Source organism: Castanea sativa, chromosome 5 (genome assembly GCF_040712315.1).
Source record: "Castanea sativa cultivar Marrone di Chiusa Pesio chromosome 5, ASM4071231v1".
NCBI lineage: Eukaryota > Viridiplantae > Streptophyta > Magnoliopsida > Fagales > Fagaceae > Castanea > Castanea sativa.
Genome location: NC_134017.1, coordinates 26,257,943 through 26,277,162, shown reverse-complemented (window position 1 = coordinate 26,277,162; position 19,220 = coordinate 26,257,943). Strand labels below are relative to the sequence as shown.

The 19,220-nt window shown below is 30.3% G+C and overlaps 1 protein-coding gene across 1 annotated transcript; it reads right to left on the bottom strand.

Annotated features, from left to right (window-relative positions):
* Positions 1 to 352: 352 nt before the first annotated feature.
* LOC142634270 (uncharacterized) lies at positions 353 to 1,290 on the bottom strand. The gene is made up of 2 exons (XM_075808564.1): positions 889 to 1,290; positions 353 to 792 (listed from the first exon to the last, which is right to left on the bottom strand). Exons 1-2 carry the CDS (start codon positions 1,052 to 1,054, stop codon positions 548 to 550), a joined length of 411 nt encoding a protein of 136 aa, XP_075664679.1. The 5' UTR covers positions 1,055 to 1,290; the 3' UTR covers positions 353 to 547.
* Positions 1,291 to 19,220: the final 17,930 nt, after the last annotated feature.

Genomic DNA, 19,220 nt, shown 5'->3' with positions numbered 1-19,220 from the left:
TAAAAAATAAGCCAATTTATAAGTTTAAACAAATGGATTCCATATAAAATATGCCATAAGAGTAAAACTTCCTCTAGAATCTTGGTACATCAATTTTATTTTAGGCTTGTAATGGATTTGAATGAGGCAAAATAAAATTATAACACATTTACAGCTACAAGGGAATATGAATGTTAACCATGGATCATGTTGTCTGTCAATCTTTTATAAAAGATGAATTTTAGGTGTTAAAATTGAATTGATAGTATATGTGACCATGAAATTTTTTTTTTTTTTAAATGGTTTTAAACATGAGTCTCAAGGAACTAATTGAGATTCTTCTCCAAAAAGAAAAAAAAAACAATAATAAAGAGATTAGAAACTAATCTTTGCCCAATATGTCTCATTAAACAAAAAAAAAACAAAAAAAAAAAACCATGAGTTGGACAAAGACCAAGCATTTACAATTTACAACTATTTCTCTAAAAAAAAAAAAAGAAGTTATTTACAACCACAAAAACTCAAAAGATTTTTGTTGCTCGGCAGCCAAAGATTTGTACACAGGTCGTTAACATGAGCACTGCATCCTTTGCACACGGACACGGTCCTTGAGAATTCCATTATACAAAGCAATCCGATTCTCTTGTATTCCACTAATTGTTGGGGTTTTGTTTCTGCAATTCCCTTCAATAAATTTGTTCAACTTCATCTTCATCTGCCCCTTCCTGTACTCCTCACCATTCCCACTTGGTTCCTTCACATTCTCAGCAAATTGTACCTTCTTCTTCTTCTTTCTCTCCCTTTTCTTTTCCCCTACAATCACAACAACTGTGAGAAAAAGAATATAATAGTATATATCAAAGAAAAAGAAAAAAGAAAAAGAAAAAAAAGAAGCAACCCCATATGTACCTGAATGTAGACAAGAACGTAGAATTAGCTTTTGAGGCTGCTGGGAATTTTGATTCCGGGAAAGATGGGATAGTGGGAAAGATCTTTGCCTACAAGAAAGATAGAGTACTGTGCTAGAGACAACCATGGCTGTGGCCAAGACTAAACCATGTGATATGGAAGACATGGTGGGACACAAACTCAAAACAATACCGAGAAAGAAAGTTGAGAGACTCAACTCAACAGGGGAACAAGTTCTATGATGACTCAACAGAGAATTGCTATGATTATTTTACAATGAGACGTGTAAGCCAATCCTACAATATATATACGGAGAGAGAGAGAGAGAGAGAGAGAGAGAGAGAGTCTTGTTTTATCAGGAGTGTGAAATAGGAATCTGCAATATAAAGAAAAAGTAAAAAGAAAAAAGAAAAAAGAAAAAAGGAAAAATTGATGTGTGGGAAAGGTGTGAAAGAAAAAGGATAAATAGGCGGTGTATTGGGCATCTGGATTTCTCTTTCTCTTTAGATTGATGGCAAAGGAAACGAGGAGAGAGTTTTTTGGAGTTTTGGGTTGGCTTTTGTTGCATTTGTTTTGTTTAGTGCTATTTTGGATGGCTATTTTGGAGGGCTTTTGGGTGTGAGAGGTCAGCAGTCAACCTTTTAGGGGACTTCTCTCTCCGCGTTTGGTCAAATTTGGGGTTTGGATAAGTGTTTATGAGAACCGATGCAAGTATTGATTTTTGAACCAGTTGTCACTGTTGAGAAAGTATTGGCAATGACTTGTATGTATTTCTATTTCCGTTGAATTTGTCACAGAAAGTATTGGCAATGATTTGTGGATTCTATTTCCATTGAAATAGGAAGCTTCGAACAGACTATTGATTTGCAAGTTGCTACTTGCAATTGATATTTTTAGCTAACAAGTTTTAGTACTAAATGAAGCACTTTATTTTTTCCTTAAGTAATAGTGACTTTTCTTTCTTGTAACGATACCAAGTTGCAATAATAGTTGCGTAATTATTAAGCCATTAATATAAATAAACACAAAAAAAAAAAAGGTTTTCAAACTTAACTCTCTTGTGGGTCTTTTATATTTATGGAATCATGGATTTGGTCAAAGAAATGGAATATGTTTGATGTCCATCAGATTCAATCAATTTTTTATTTTATTTTTTACTTTTTTTGAGTGAGATTCAATCAATTTCGAGGTTTGTGTAATGAAATTAGTATCATTAAATTATTCACATTATTATAAGGTTTGAACTTGTACTACTTTGTCATGCATGATTGTTTGATCATCCATTGTTATATGGCACATATATGTCTACTTACTCCTAACATTCCCCCTTTTTAATCCAACATTCATTGTATTTGATATTTTGATTAAAATCACATATGGAAATGGTCAAGTTCACTTGGGTGCACTTAGAAGCTTCTCTTACTAATAAGTTGGATACTGTTATTACTAATTACTATGATAAATAATAATATAAAATCCTTTGAATGAGAGTATAGATGTGAAGATGTCAGAAATTGTGAACGATGAAATTATAGACATGAAGATAAATTTTTTTTTTATTATTATCAAAATAAAATATGTCAAATAGAAAATCCAAGGTAAATTATGTTCTCTTGGAGGAAGAAGAGATTTGAACTTGATATTTCTCAAAATCACCTATATAAAGATGTTAATAGGACAAAATCAATGTTATCCACACTTTCTAGTAGATTTTGAGGAAGGGAATAAGCTGAGTTGAATTTTAATGTCCTATATAGGACAATCAAAGAATTAATTTATATTAATTTTCCAGAATATGTAGAAAAAATTACATTATTGAATGTTAAGTGCCTACTTTATTTAAATTAGCATTGGATAAAAAAGGTAGAAATATGTTTAATTTATTCAAATAAATTAGTTTAAATTAGGTTTAGCCTATAAAGGTGTTTTTTTTCCTCCTCTTTTTGCTCTCTTAAATTTTGTCGCTATGTGGGCGGGTAATATATATAAAACTCATATGACACAAAGTTTTAAAATAATTATTGGAAGCCTTGAATTAATTAACATTAGCAGCTGGGTACCCTATGGGGTTAGAGTGGTAATTTGTACTCGCGTGTCGGGTTTGTGACGTGTCAAGTTACGAGTATTAGACTATATGGGTCAACTCTAATCCGACATGTTTATTAAGTGGGTTAGGACTTCTCAACCCTAACACAATCCATTTATTAAACTGATCAATTATGTTGACTTGTTTATTAGATTTTATCAAAAAGAAAATAATTAACAATAATTTTAGTATTAACAAATTGATATGAATTATGAAAAACCAAAGAAATAAATATTTTAATATAAAATTTAGAACTAATAAGTAACTATATCATAAGTAATAATTCAAAATAAAGCATATCTCAATATTACATATAATCAATCATAATATGTTAAAGAAAATAAATTGCAACAATTAACAAATTTATATACCTAGGGTTTGAGGATATATTGATAAAATATCATTTAATTAAACGGGTTCTATAGGATGAATATTAACCCAACCTATTTATTAAACGGGTCAGTCGTATCAACCCAAATATGACATGAACTTATTAAATATCAATCCATAACCTACTGATTTTATATGGTATCTAATTTTGTCACCCTCACTTGGGTATCACAACATAAAACTTGTGAATGCGTGGAAGCTTCCTGGTTCATAACACCTACTTTAGATACCACGAACCGAGCCCCACGTGTCCAAATCAATCATGTGAATGCTAATGCAATGTTCAATTTATCAAAACCAAACTAACATGATTAATGATTTCACACTTTTATTCAGCAAAAAAAAAAAAGATTCCACACTTTTGAGACACGTTATTCATGAAGATGCATACACGTGTATTTCCCAGTTCTACAACAAATTTTTTTACCAATTAACCTTATTAACAGTTAACACTCTACCTTACCTCACATATACATATTCCAAATACAAATAGAACGCAATGTTTTAGGCCCAAAATCCACAAACTTCAAGGGTTTGGGCTTCTAGAATCTAAAACCTCTATAAACAAGCACGTGTATGCATCTTTTCTTCTTCTTTTTTAAAAATACACGTGTATGCATCTTCATGAATAACGTGTCTCAAAAGTGTGGAATCTTTTTCTTTCTTTTTTTTTTTTGCTGAATAAAAGTGTGAAATCATTAATCATGTCAAATTTGGTTTTGATAATTGCATAGCATTCACATGATTCATTTGGAAACGTGGGCCTCGGTTCGTGGTATCTAAAGTAGGTGTTATGACTTATGAACTAGGAAGCTTCCACGAATTCACGAGTTTTATGTTGTGATATCCCATGGGGTCAGGGGCGGCTCTACATAGAGTCTAAGACCAACCTCACCTGAAAAAAAAATATTAATTATTATGTATAAATTTTAAAAAATTATGACTTTTTCTATCTTTAGAAATACTTTGTGACCACATTAATATTTTTCAAGTCTAACATAATTTAATTTTAGACAAAAATTGACAACAAACTTGATTGTAGACTAAAACTACAACTTCAATTAATATTTTTTATTGAATTTGAATTTTAAAAAATCCACCATTTAAATATATTTTCTCATTATATCTTTCATACTTGCAAAATTTCAAGAAGAGAAAAGTATCAATCAAATGTTTAAATTTAGAGTTTTTGTAGTTTAAAATTATATATAAAAAAAAAAGTTTAGGTACCGAATTGTAAATATCATTCGATTGGAATGAAATTTGACACGTGTTTTAAGAACACAGAATATGCAATTCAACTATTAGATTTTCAAAATATATAACAATGTTAATTTGTTTAGTGAGAATTGTAGACTTAGGCTACAACTAAGTTTGTAACCAAACTTTGACCTTAAGCTTTGGCCCCTTAACAATATATTAGGTCGTTACAAATAAAAATAAAAAAGTCCAAGAAAATTTTATTTAACTAAACTTTTGAAAAGATGTAGATTGCAACATTGATAATGAGACTATCATGTAACGATTTCAAAATAAGAAAATTTGTAGAAGAAATTTGTAAAGCTTTATGTGTTTGCATGTGTGTGTGTTTTTTTAGTATATCAAGGTCTTTTTTTTATATTAGATTTTGTATAATTTAAATTTCTTAATGACCACCTTCAAAAATCTTTCTGGAGCCACCACTGCATAGGGTACTCAACTCCTAATGTTAATTAATCTAAAACTTCCAATAATTATTTTAAAACTTTGTGTCATATGAGTTATATATATATATATATATTTATCCTATTGATTTGCAATTATTTTTAGTCAAGTGTTCGCAAGTTGCAATTATACTTTATAGTCAATTGATATTTGTAATTAAATTATTAAACACTTCATGTTCAAAAGAATATTATATTTCGAGTGTATATACCAAATTCTCTCACAATACGTGGTACGTCTTATGTGTTATGAGAGAGCTAGGTGTATATACCCCGTCGATACCATATTTTGTCTGGTCTTGATTCATACGTTAAAACAATTGCCAAAAAAAAAAAAAAATGTGCAAAAATATAAATTTAAAGGCTAAAAAGGGTAAAAATAAATGCAACATGATTAAATAGTAGATCAAAGGGTTACAACATTTAAAAACCCTTTTTATAGCAACCAAGGCCAAACCCTAACCAGGTATGGTCAAGAAGTTGACTTGTTGATCCAACCGTCGGATCGGGTTGGAATTTGGACCATCTCGTAGAACATATTTTTCTCTTTAAAATGATAGTTTACGGGCCAAAATTGGAGATATAACCAAAATAGCAAAAACCCTAATAAAAATCTTATTTTATTTAAAGGAAAAACAGGCAGTTTTTTAACCGATTTCATGCAATAAACTATATTGATTAGGCAAGAATTGGAGCAATTTGGCTTAACTGTCTTGAAGAACAAGGTCTTTGCCACTTTTCATAGAAAGGGCTCGATGATATCTGCCCCGGATTGGAAGATGCAAATTTTTTAAGGAAAAATGTCACATAGTTTTTCAGCATTGCGCCATCCTCCTCACGAGCACAATAACTTGATGGCTGTAGCTTCAAATTGTGCAAGACCAGGACCAATTGGAAACTAGACAACCAGAGCTTTCTAGGCATGTAAATTTTGAAGAAAACGGAGCTCGGAAAGACCTCCAAACAGCTGCACAAAGATCGGACTAGAAAACAAGAAAAAGACTAAATAGGCTCGATAAGGTGGCAAAAGTGGGAGGCTAGCTAGGTGTAACATGTTACACCTGATCTAGCCGATGTTACACCTGATCTAGCCGCCCTTACCTTGGGTTAAAACTTATTATTCCATTTATAGAGGAGCACAAATCCTACATAAGGTCTCTTAACGAGCCATTTAAGGGTTAAAACTTACTATTCCATTTATTATTCAAACATTATACACAAATTGACACGTACAAATAATAGAGGAACACAAATTGGCACATACAAATTATAGTTTGACACGTGCCATGATTTGTTCATATAAAACCAAATAGTTGAACAAATTTGCCACATGTCAAGTTTTGGGTGCACCAATATTGATAAATGGTAGAGTCTCAAGAGGGGCTTCTCCTTTAGTATATTAGTAGTTGCTAATTTGTGCAAACCTCAAAGAATATCTATAAAATCTAATCTGTCCCTTATTGAATTATCAAATTATATAAAAAAAAATTAAAATAAACATGAATAAAAAAAATGTTGGATCAAAGAGGATTTGTATAGTAGTGGTGGTACTAACCATTCTTCCAAATGTTAACAAAAGTTTACTTACAAAAAAAAATAAAAAATTATACACTTTAGAAACATATTGTTAGTTTTTCTAACAACATATTCAAACTACATACAAAAATAATAAATCATACAATCCATTGTCCATCATAATTAACCCTCCAAATTTCCATCAAGATTTTTCCAAAATGCATATTATTCATAGGTTGCAAGGACAAAAGCTAAACAAAAGAGAGACCACCACACATTGATGGGTGGTAGTTGGACTGATTTCCCAAAACAATCTTAAGTAACAGGCTGCAATTAAGGATAGTTTGTCAATAGATCAAGGAAATCTTAATCTTGGCATAGAGGCAGCAATGTGCTTATTCTACTTTAGTGCAAACTGGTAACTGAGAGCAGAGACCATATTTTTGTGATTACAGCTAAAATAACATATTTCAAATATATAGAGGGAAAATTGGAATTATGCAATAAAGAGACTTCTTAGCTTCTAAAATGATGTTTTTAGTTGGGATTAAATATATGTAAAATGGCCAAATTTGGTTGCTTGCTTCTCAACTTGCCAGAGCTGATCTAATCTATCACATATGAGATCATGTTCTCTTCACCACAGGTACTGTCTTTAAGATATTGACCTACACCCAAAATCGCATTTTGCAACAATTATAGTAGGCTAGGCATGTAGTTTACATGAATTAAATCAAGAATAAGAATATCCTTTCTTCTTTTTGGGGGCTACTAAAGACTACTGTAACAATAATGCATGGTTTGTAATCAGGTGTTCCAACTTACAAACCCAAACGTGTGCCAATATTCATGGTTTCCTACTAGTGCCACATATTGCTTCTTCTTCTTTTTTTGTTATGTTGCAATTTGAGAATAGAACAACAAAAAAAACCAATAAATCAGCGTATCTACACAAAATCCCAAAAGTTTACACACAAATTTGGACTTAAACCTTCCAAAATCATCTGACCCACAAAAACCAAGTGTTGTATGCCCCAAATGAAATCCATTTCATCCAGAGAACAAACTAATAAAATCAAAATGGCCTATTCACTATTAGAGGAATGGCAATACAGAGTCAAGAGCTTTTGCACTTCTATATATAATAATCTCTAAACAACTTTTTTTTTATGATTATTCTCTGACCAACTTCCTTAATATACTAATGGATGAAATCATGAAACCCCATTGACTCATTCTATAACCCACTGCCAGATACGTTATAAGTAGAAAATCAATTAGACATATAGATCATGATAGCATATTTCAATGTCATAGTTATAAAATCAAACGGTCCCAAAATATTTTCACCAACCAACCCAGATAAATAAAAAAACAATACAAATTCCATTAGGTTCAAACAATAATATAACAAACAAAAATTTACTAACATCTTACATGAAAGATGGTAGAAGACATCTCAATTGAATTCAATTGAGTTTAGGTTGATAGATGAGAAATCTGCGAGGGGAAAGAGATAACTAAATTAAACATCTTCAATAAACAAACAAAGGCTTACATAGAACAAAACCCACATAGAAAATTGCTCCCAAAAAGAAAAAGGAAGCTTACCTACTTCACGCCAATGTCTTTGTAATTCTGTTTGGGTCAATGTGGTTGATACTGTATTGGTACATATACCGGTATCAAAATACCAACGTTTCGTACCGGTTTATATACCAGTTGTACCGGCTATATATCGGCTAATTTCGGGCAATACCAGCCAGCATATAAAAAAAGTTTTTATTTTTTTTTAGTTTTTTAATTTTGAATTTTTGTAAGAACAGCATAGTAACTTACTTACATTACTTATTAGTATTATTTTTTTTCTTAGTATTATTTTTTTTCTTAGTATGCAATGAACAATTAAGCTTTCGAGTTTTTATATTATGTTTTTTTTTTCCTTTTAATTAATGTTAAAGTCTAAAATCATGAATAATTTGTTTTGAATTGAGGTAATGTTTTATGACAAACTTTTATATTTATTAATATATATATGTACTCACACACACACACACAAACATATATATATATATATATATATATATATATATATATATTTATACTTATTAATATAAAGAATAACAGTAAACCCGAAACGGTACAACTGGTATTGAAATATATCGTTCCACTAATCAAAGCGGTACAGTCTCCGATATGAGATTGACTCCCTTGGTTTTGGTGTGTAATCTTCATATTTAGAAATTATAGATGGGACTCATGAGAGGTTTGAAGTGGGTCATGAAAGCATGGGTTAAAGAGATTGGAGGTTTATGTTTGTTGCTCATTGTTGATGTAAGAGAGAGAGAGTGAGCCGAAGAGAGAGGGGGAATTAGGAGGATGGTGGTGGTGGTGGTGAGTTTTTTAATGGTTTTAGGATTTTATTAGAATAAAACGAAGAAGAATTAGAAGAGTTTCACAAATAGAGGTATCAGATTTTGTTTTTGGGGGGAGAAATAGGGTTGGTTTTTTTTTTTTTTTAATACTGATGTATAAAAATGTGGGAGCTCTAAAAAAAAGTTAAATGTTGGTAAGAATCTTCGGTTTTCTGTTTTATAGTATATATAGATTATTATATTCTATTATATTATGTTGGAATGGAATTACCAAAAAGCTTTCAAGAGTTGTATTTATATCACCGCCATTTTGCTTCATCCATTATGACAAGTCCAATTGACCGCTTGCCTTATACTCATAATATTCTTTTATCATAGTTAACTTCTTCAAGTTAGGCTTCATACACATACTAAGATACTTTATAAAGGTATGCTGCGTATGCAGGTTCATTTTCTTTGTTTCTAGTTTGCTTGTGTTTTGGTCTATTTCGAGAGTAACTTTTTATCTTGTTTTCCACACTTTGTTATTGTTTTATTTTTTTAAAATTTATTTTCAATAGCTTGATCATGAGAATTTGACCTAACGAGATATTTGGTCTAAAGTAATTGATGTGTGCAATACAAAGAAAATGTGATAATCATCACGGGAGAAAGTAGAACTGAGCATGTCAAAACTATCTGTCTTTCTAACTAATTGTTATTAGGTAGAATGCGTTGACTGATGGTTTGTTTGGATACCGCTTATTTTGCTGAAACTGAAAACTTATTACTGAAAGTACTGTAGATAAAAGTAAAAGTTAGCTGAAATAGTACAATGAAACCTATGAATAGTATCAAAAAGTGCAGTGGGCTCATGAATAGTAGCAAAAATAAGCTAAATAGTGAAATAATTTTTATTTTTCATTGGTATTCAAACGGAGGCTCAGACAAAATGCAAGTTTCGGAGGGACTTGACATTGTCACCAGCAAAGCCACTAAGGAAGAGCAACATGGTGTACCAAATCATGTGCTGGGGATATTTGATCCCTATGCAGAGTTTACAATAGATCATTTTTGTGACATAACCTTTGTGCCATAGAGTCAATTGTGTGGCAGGGCCACCTTCTAGTCATTTTTGTGAAATGTTTTTTATTTTTCATTAGTAATCAAACGAAGGTTCTGACAAAATGCAAGTTTCGGAGGGACTTGACATTGTCACCAGCAAAGCCACCAAGGAAGAGCAACATGGCGTACCAAATCATGTGCTGGGGATATTTGATCCCTATGCAGAGTTTACAATAGATCATTTTTGTGACATAACCTTTGTGCCATAGAGTCAATTGTGTGGCAGGGCCACCTTCTAGTCATTTTTGGAGGGTTTAATATCTATGTTGAGGCCCTAATTGATGATGAAGATAATAAGTTTAAATCAAAGTAGGATTGTTGCTTCCTTTGGGCGGATGTGCCCATATTTATGCTTGACACATTTTTATCAAAGCGGGAAGATTAAATGATTGAAAATGGTATGGTAGATGAGTTGAGAAAAATGTCATTTCCTTTCTCCATTCCGCCTTCTTCTTTGCTTTGGCAGAAATAAGAAAGATATTATTCGCTGAGAGCTTGTTCAATACTACCAGTACCAGAAATGCATCTTTTGCAATTGCCTTTTCTTCCCCAAAAATAAAAATAAAAATAAAATATCAAGAAAATAAATGATTTTAACCCTTATAAAAAGAAAACGGATTCTTGATCCCAAAGTGGATCATTCATTATTCACAAGGGTATTGAGTTCAAATATTTGAAATCAAAACCACCCTACTAAAAGAAAAAATGGGATTAAACATTTAGGTCAGGTACCCTCCCTACAAAACCTAATTGATGAAATTGATAAGAAAATGAACAACAATTGTCACACTTGGCCTAGCCACGAGCTTTTTCCAAGCCTCATTAACTTCTTTGCCATTTCACTTAAAACACTTTTGCAACATCAAGTTGGTGAAACTTCCATCCCTTTACATCAAGAAGCTAATGAAATTTTTATAATTGGCGACATTCTAATTTGTATGTATTTTCCTTCACTTTGCTTCAAGCTTTTTGGAGTAACAACACGAGCTTCTTTGTATAAAAAAGGTTCATTTCTAAATATTGGTCAAATTCAAGAACCCCAATTGATCTAACAATCCCATGTTAATAATCTTAGGATAAAAGTTTTTTTTACCAACTCACATACAACGCCATTTTCAATAATTTGATAGACATGTTTTGATAAAAATGTGTCAAGAACTATTGTGGGCACATCCACCCAAAGAAATCAACATTCATACTTTGATCTAAGCTTCTTGTCTTCATCATCAATTAGGGCCTCAACATAGGTATTAGACCCTCTAACAATGATTTGAATGTGTCCCTAACTCTGAATTTATTTAAATGCAGAAAGGTCATGTGATGAAAATGGTCTACTGTAAACTCTACATAGGGATCAAATACTCTTAGCAAATGGTGTGGTATCCCACATTGCTCTTCTTTAGTGAATTTGTTGGACAATGCAAGTTCCCCTTAAATTTTTCCCGAGTTTATGATTTCTTAGCTAGATAAGACAATTTTGACTTACCAATTCCAGTTGCTCCTATGACGATTGCCACTTTTTGTTTGTGTAGCAGAGTATTATTGTTGACATTACTTTCTTCATACCAAATATCTTGTAGGGTCACAATCACAGAATTTTTGTGACCAAACTATTCAAAATAAATAAAACAATAACAAAGTGTGGAAAACAGGAAGGTTACCTCAAAATTGACCAAAACACAAGCAAAACTAGAAACAAAGAAAAGAAATATGCATATGCAGTAGATCTTACGAGTCTTCAAAACATCTTGCTACGTATGTGAAGCATATCCTCCCAAACGAGGGCTAACTTGAAGAGAACTGTGATCAAAGAATATAACTAGGATAAGGCAAGCGGCCAATTGGGCTTGTTAGTGTGGAGGATGCAAAATGATGGTGGTATTAATACAACTTTTGAAAGCTTTTTGGTAATTAATACACTATATAATCTAATCTCGGAGCACCCAAAACTTGACATGTGGAAAATTTCTTCAACTATTTGGTATTCCCTCCGTCCCATTTAATTTGTCCGGTTTGAAAAGTCAAACTTTTTAAGGGAACATTATTTATTGTCTTGTCTAACTTTTAAAAATGTATTAATTTCTAAAACTACCCTTAAATAAATTTGTTGATTTTCTTTTCAAATGGAGTAGTTTTGAAAATTAAATAGGGGTATAATAGGAACATTAGTAAATTAATGACTTTTATTATTAAAAACAGGACAATATTTTGGGACATCTCAAAATAGAATAGAGGACAAACTAAGTGGGACGAAGGGAGTATTATATAGACAAATCATGCTATGGCTGAGTTTGGATAGGGTGGCTGCGTCTGGCGTTCGCGTTTTTGACCTTTTTTTTTTTTTTTTTTTCTTCCCTGTGCACATCTTCCAACAGGGGACAGGTGCACTGTGCACCACTGTGCGTGAACAGTAACCACACAGTGGTGCACTGTTCATGTACTTTTCAGATTTTTTAAAATTAAAAATGGGACCCGCATCACTATTCACCCATTTAAAAATTATTTTGCTACAGTGTTTTCAGTTTTCAGTTTTCAGTTTTCAGCTGTATCCAAACAGACCCATATGTGTCAAACTATAATTAATACGTCTCAATTTTTATGCCACTATTATTTGTATATATCAATTTGTGTGCCATATTCAATTGTAATTGTAAGTTATAACCTTAAGATTGGTGGAATTTTTGCCTATAAGATTGTAAACATATCCCACAATCTCGTGACTTGAATTTTAATCCTCCAATCATCTTTATTAACATAGAGCTAATGAAGGAGGTTATATCCATGTTTCATTTTTTTTTTTTTTTTTCATGTTGTAGGCTTGTAGCTATACAACATTTAGTTAAAATACTGATAAGAGTTTATTCTAAGAAAAAAACATAACTTCATAAACGAAAATAATTTCGGAAAAATACTTAAAAGGAAATTATTCAAAGAAAAAAAAAATGACAAAGAAGGAGAAGTCAGCAAAGGAAGAGAAGTTTCCAAACCTTTGTAAGATTTGAGATTACTTTTGTTGCAAATAGAATTTGTAATGTAATTTGCTATTATATAGACTTTGACCTCCAGCTGTCATTTGTTAATGAAAATGTGATGGTCTTATTTTGTTTTGTTTTGTAGAATCCAAAATTGATGTCCTTCAAGTGTCTACAAAAGTATTTGTAGCTATGATTTAATAATTTTAAATATCCGATTTGAATTGTTTTTTAACAATCAGTATTTTTTTTCCCTCTTTGTTAGCTCACTTGTACTACAAAAGTAAATGAATAGTTGACAAATGATCATTGCATAGAGCCCGTTTGGTGATGTTATTCTCGTTAACGTTGTTTGTATATTTTGGAAATATGTATGGGTGAAAAAGTATGTAGAAATTCGTGTAATATTATTTAAATACTAAAAACTGTTGTTCAAAGTACACATATTTTCACTCGTACTATCTTTATTATTATTTTTTTAACCAAAAAAATTTAGGGGTATATATATGTAAGGACTAGATTTAGCACTTGAGTCCAAATGAGTGAAGGACTCAGGCCCAAATAGCCATACACAATGAATTTGTTAAAGAGTGGGCTCCTAAACTAGGCTTTTATGGATAAGATAGCGTTTACCACGGGCCAGGAATAACAATGAGACGAGGAAAAGTAGAAGGCTATCACCAAATTGAGAGGGATAATTCTCCTCGGATAAGTCCGAGGAGGTTCTGTTCTTGAATTTATTACTATCAGACTTGTTTACAATTTGCCTTCTTTGTGCTACAATATGTTTTTCTGGCCCCCCTTTCCTCCGAGGGCCTTCTATCTTATATAGGCCATTTTGGATGATTCTATCCTTCCATTTGTTGATTGTGCAGGCCACCACTCAAGTGCCAGTCCCATCAGCCACCTTCTCTATACTCCTGTGAGATGCGGCAACCAAGACAACACTGTTTAAGGGTCTTCTCCACATAAATGCGGCCAAGAGATTTGGTATAATGCATTGAATGTGGTGGCGGCCTCCAGCTCTTCAGTCACGTCAGTGCTAACTCCCTTCCCAAGGCTCTTGTCGCAAAGTAAGGCCTTCTCTGATGACGTGTTGATGACGCGATCATAGAATCTGAGGACGTGGACTTCTCCGCGAGGTAGCTGACCTTCTCGGCCATGTCATGACACGTGGCGTGATTGCCTTACTCGGAATTCTAGTACCCCACAATATATATATATATATAATCATCATAACATTTATACTTAGGTTTCCTACTTAGTGACATTTCCATGTTAATTGTCAATTTTATTTATTTATTTAAACAACCAAAATAATTTATGCTCAGTACATACTTCCATGTTGATTGTCATTCCTTTGCACGGGTTTTATAAATTTATAATATTATAAATATGGAATAATATCAAATTTTTAATAATAAACATACCTTTTTTTTTTTATAGAGAACTTTAACCTATGACGTCCGCTTTTGATGAGTGCTCTTTGTCATCAAACTAAGACACCAATCGATTTTTGGTGTAGGCGGGGATTGAACTCCAAATCTCTTATTCAATCATCAGAGACTTTACCAGTTGAGCTAACTGGAATCCAAAAAATAAACATACATATGTTTTCATTGTATATATTTTTTATACTTGGACTAACAAAAACGTTTAAGGGGGTAGTTTATATGGAACTATAAACATACTTTATAGTTTATACAGCATATATCTTCACGTTTATTATGCCAAGAGTTTTATAACTTTTTTTTTTTTTTAGAATACTAAGTATTTTAGCACACATACATGGGAAGAGGGAAGAAAGTCTTAAAGAAATTAATAATGATGTATATCCAAAGTTTAATATTTGAGTTATTGGCTTCCAGCTAGCTCAACTGGTAAAGTTTTTTATGGTTGAATAAAAGATTTGGGATTCAATCTCAGCCTATACCAAAAACTGATTGATGTCTTGGTCTAATGATAAAGAACTATCATCAAGAGAAGATGCCATATATAGGTCGAAACTCTCTCTCTCTCAAAAAAAAAATTGAGTTATTAGATTAGCAACATATTGTAATTATCTATAAATAAAAAAAAATGTTCATTATCATTTTTTTTTACATCAATTACCAAAATTTTGGCATGAAACAATATTTTATTTTATGCTAGTATATTTTTCCTTTACCTATAAAGTGGCTGAAAAGACCATTACCTATAAAAATTTTTAATTTGGAAGACACCGTGATGCTATTATATATTGCTGGTTTTTTTTTTCTTAAATTAGTGTTTTAATAGCTATTCTATCCTTTTGGATTTTTTTTTTAAATTATTGATTAGTCAAAGGATGTTTTTGGTAATTTTTTTAAAAAGATAGACACATATAAACACACATTATACATACATACATATAATATATATATATATATATATAAATTAATTTTTTTTGAGAATATATATAAATTAATTAGATGTTGTTTTAGTGTCCATTTAACTGATTTTTTGTCAACTTGTAATTGATTTTTATAATAATACTATTATCTACCGTCAGTAATCTTTTAATAGAAGAGTAATAGGTGATAACTAAAAGGAATTAGTCTATTAGACGGGTGGATGAGATGTCATTTTAACACTCTTATTAGATATGGATCTTAAGTTTTACAAAAGATAACATGACAACGATAAAAGGACACAAATCATCATTTTGTGCATCTGCCACTTGTGGGATCTAATGTATATATTAGTCATATGAGTGCATAGCACTGGTTTTATAATTATAATTTTTTAAAATATCATCATCATCATCGTTGTTGTTGTTGTTGTGTTGCGTGAGAAGTGAGAACTTGTATGCAAGTCTTGTTATTAAAAATTTCAATTAGAAATAATAAATTGAAAATAACTAAAACAATTACAAATTAATAAATAAACATTAGCAGTGAAAAAAGATAAGATTTTATCTCTATTATTTGAGTAAATAAGATTGTGTAAAAGTCCACAAAATCTCCCTGTACATAATATAATATCATTTATATTACAAAACAAATCCTTTAATAAACAAGACTTGTTGCCGTATGGCCCGTATGCAAGTTTTGTTATTTAAAATTTTAAAGTCGAAGTAAAATATTGTAAATAGCTAAAACAATTACAGATTTTATAAATATACATTTTTTTTAGAAGAGTATAAATATACATTAATAGTGAAACAATGATAAGATTTGATTTTTATTTTTTATTTTTCAAGAAGAATCTCTATTGTTTGAGTAATTAAGAGTGCGTAAAAGTCCACGGAAATACATAATAAAATAACATTATGGCTAAAATGCAAAACACACCCTCTGTGTTTTACCAAAATTTATTTTAGTCCTTTAACTCTGCTTTCGTTTATTTAAGTCCTTTAACTTTCAAATTTATTCAATTAAAGTTTTTCTATCAAATTTTGTTATATGTTGTGGTTAATTTTTCAATTTTTTAAATTTTATTCAATTTTTTTTATTAAAAAAGTTCAATTAATGATTCAAAAGTATTTTCTAGATTTTTTTTTTCAAAAAATTTTAGCAAAATTTGACAGAAATGCTTTAATTGAATAAATATGAAATTTAGTGGATTGAAATGAACGAAAACAAAATTAGATTACTGAAATGAATTTTGAAGAAACCTAAAGGATGAGTTTTGCATTTTCTCCTAACATTATTTATATAACAAAGCAAAACACATGAATCAAAAATCATATCCTCAGCAACCATTTGGATGAACTTTCCTTCGTAATTAAGGGTTGATGATGCCAATTTTCTTTAAGGTATCATAACAGGTTCTATGGTTTCCATCTAGAAACAAAACTTCAAACATATGGGGAGCAAATCACCATGTAGCCTTAATGTTTAAACCAAATATATTAACCATTTGAAATATAATCAAAAATTGAATTGCAATCTAAATTAAGTGAGATTTACCTCTTGCATTTTGCATTCAAAATTGCTGGGCACTGATTCAAAGAATTTCGTGGAAAAAAGTGTTTGAATTTAAAGTGAATAGGAAGAAAAAGAAACGTTTGTTATAATTTTGAGAACTGCTGAAAGATGATTTATAGAGCGATTAATGAGTTAAGATCATAATCTTGCATTTTGTTTGATCATTTGCTGGGCACTAAGCCACTAACTCAAAAAAGAATTTAAAAGAGAAAAAAGAGTTTGAATCTCTTCAACTGGATAGAGGACTTTGCTCTGGTGATTAAAAGTGCGCATTAAAGGATATTTATTTGTAGATGATTTTCATAAATTTTGTGAGTTTTTTTTTTTTTTTTAAATGGTGGAATTTATGGTGCGCATTTAAGAGCATTTTTTTAATTATCATTTATTATTGACATATGGCAGAAATATTAACATGTATAAATAATTGTATGTAATGTAGTGTTATTTTTTTCCTATCATGCCAAATAGATGAAGGAAGTTACAAAAAAAAGACACGTATCATTGCTATTTGCATTAATGGCCATGTGCTATCATTTTGTGCATCCTTCAATTTTGAGATTCAACTCAAGATTTTTTTTAATTTTTGTTTTTGTTTTTTTTTTTTTTGAGAAGAAGATTCAACTCAAGATTGAATTGCAATAGATTCTAATAGGTTTGTCATAAGATAAATGGATATCCACAATAAACAATATGAGAGTTTAATTATAAAAAAAAAAAAAAATATATATATATATATATTCTATAGATGAACAAAAATATTCTCTAAATTCAATAACTAATAGCCATACAAATTTCTGAACATTTAAATAATAATAATAATAATAATAATAATAATAATAATAATAATAAAGAAGAGTTATAAAGAAAGAGAGACTTACATGATAATTAGATCGGTGGATTTAACTTGAGTAGTCCTCATGAGTCAAGTTGACATTTAATTTTACTTTGCATTGACACTTTGAGTTGGAATTTCTCATCTCGCCCTGAAAGAATCAATTCAAATATTTTTTTACTCAAAAAAAAAAAATCAAATATTTTAGGTATGAGTTATGACTCTATTTCTCATGTTTCTCGTACCATACTGCACTAACCAACAAAATATAAGGCTTAAAATCAAATTAGTGAGTCCCATTTATTATAGAGTCCCCAACACTATTCCCCCCCCCCCCCCCCTTTTTTTTTTCTCTGGTAAGTATTCCTATATTATTCCTAATCCAAATTTATGTGTTTCAACTTTCAATGAATACAGACTTTTTGATGTACATTTTGTTATTTTATTTTATTTTTTAAGAAGGAGTTTCAACTTATGGTATCTGCTTCTGATAATAGTTCTTTATTATTAGACTAAAACATCAATCAATTTTTGGTGTAGGCAGGAATTAAACCATTTTTTATTCAATCATTAATGACTTTACTAATTAAGTTAACTGGAACCCACTACATTTTGTTATCTTATATCTACTTTTAAGAAATCCATTAAAAAAAAAAAGGGAATGTTGATAAGAATAAAAGACCTCACCCCATATGAAAGATTTTGATAAAAATAATTCAATAAATAAATAAATAAATAGTGTCATTAATTGTAAAACTATTCTTAGTTTTTTTCCCCTGGTTAGCGTTGTAAATATTTTGCTCAAGCCTTAAACATTAAAAAATAAAAAAATAAAAAAAGTTGATATAAGTAACAAAAGTTTAAAATCAAAGACAATAGAATTACAAAAAAAAAAAAAAAGTCGATATGAATAATAAAACTTGTGTCTATTCAAAAAATTTGATAAAGTTCCTTGTGTTGCACAATTTTGGTCATAAACTTAACTTATATGATAAATAATTTATTGAGAAACTATAATTAAATAAATGATTATTATATAATTTAATTTTGAAAATAACTATAATTTATTTACTCATATATCATGTTTACATAATTATTATACGACAAGGTTTCTTTTCAAACTACTTTTCTCTTCAAAGTAGTTTGGAGAGAAATCCTCCAAACTTTCTATATTTTTTTATTGGATGTAAATTTTAAAGATCTAACCATTAGATTGCATGTTCTTTATATTTTTAAGATTTCAAAGACTAGATAATACTAAGAATAACAAGTGAAATAGTTTTTCTTGTTTCTCTTCAAATTGATAATACCACATATTTGCAATCTTGTAGCAATATTAGAATTTAAGTAGGTCAGTTTGTATTTGAAATAAAAAAATTATTATGAAAGAAATTTAAATAGTTGAGTT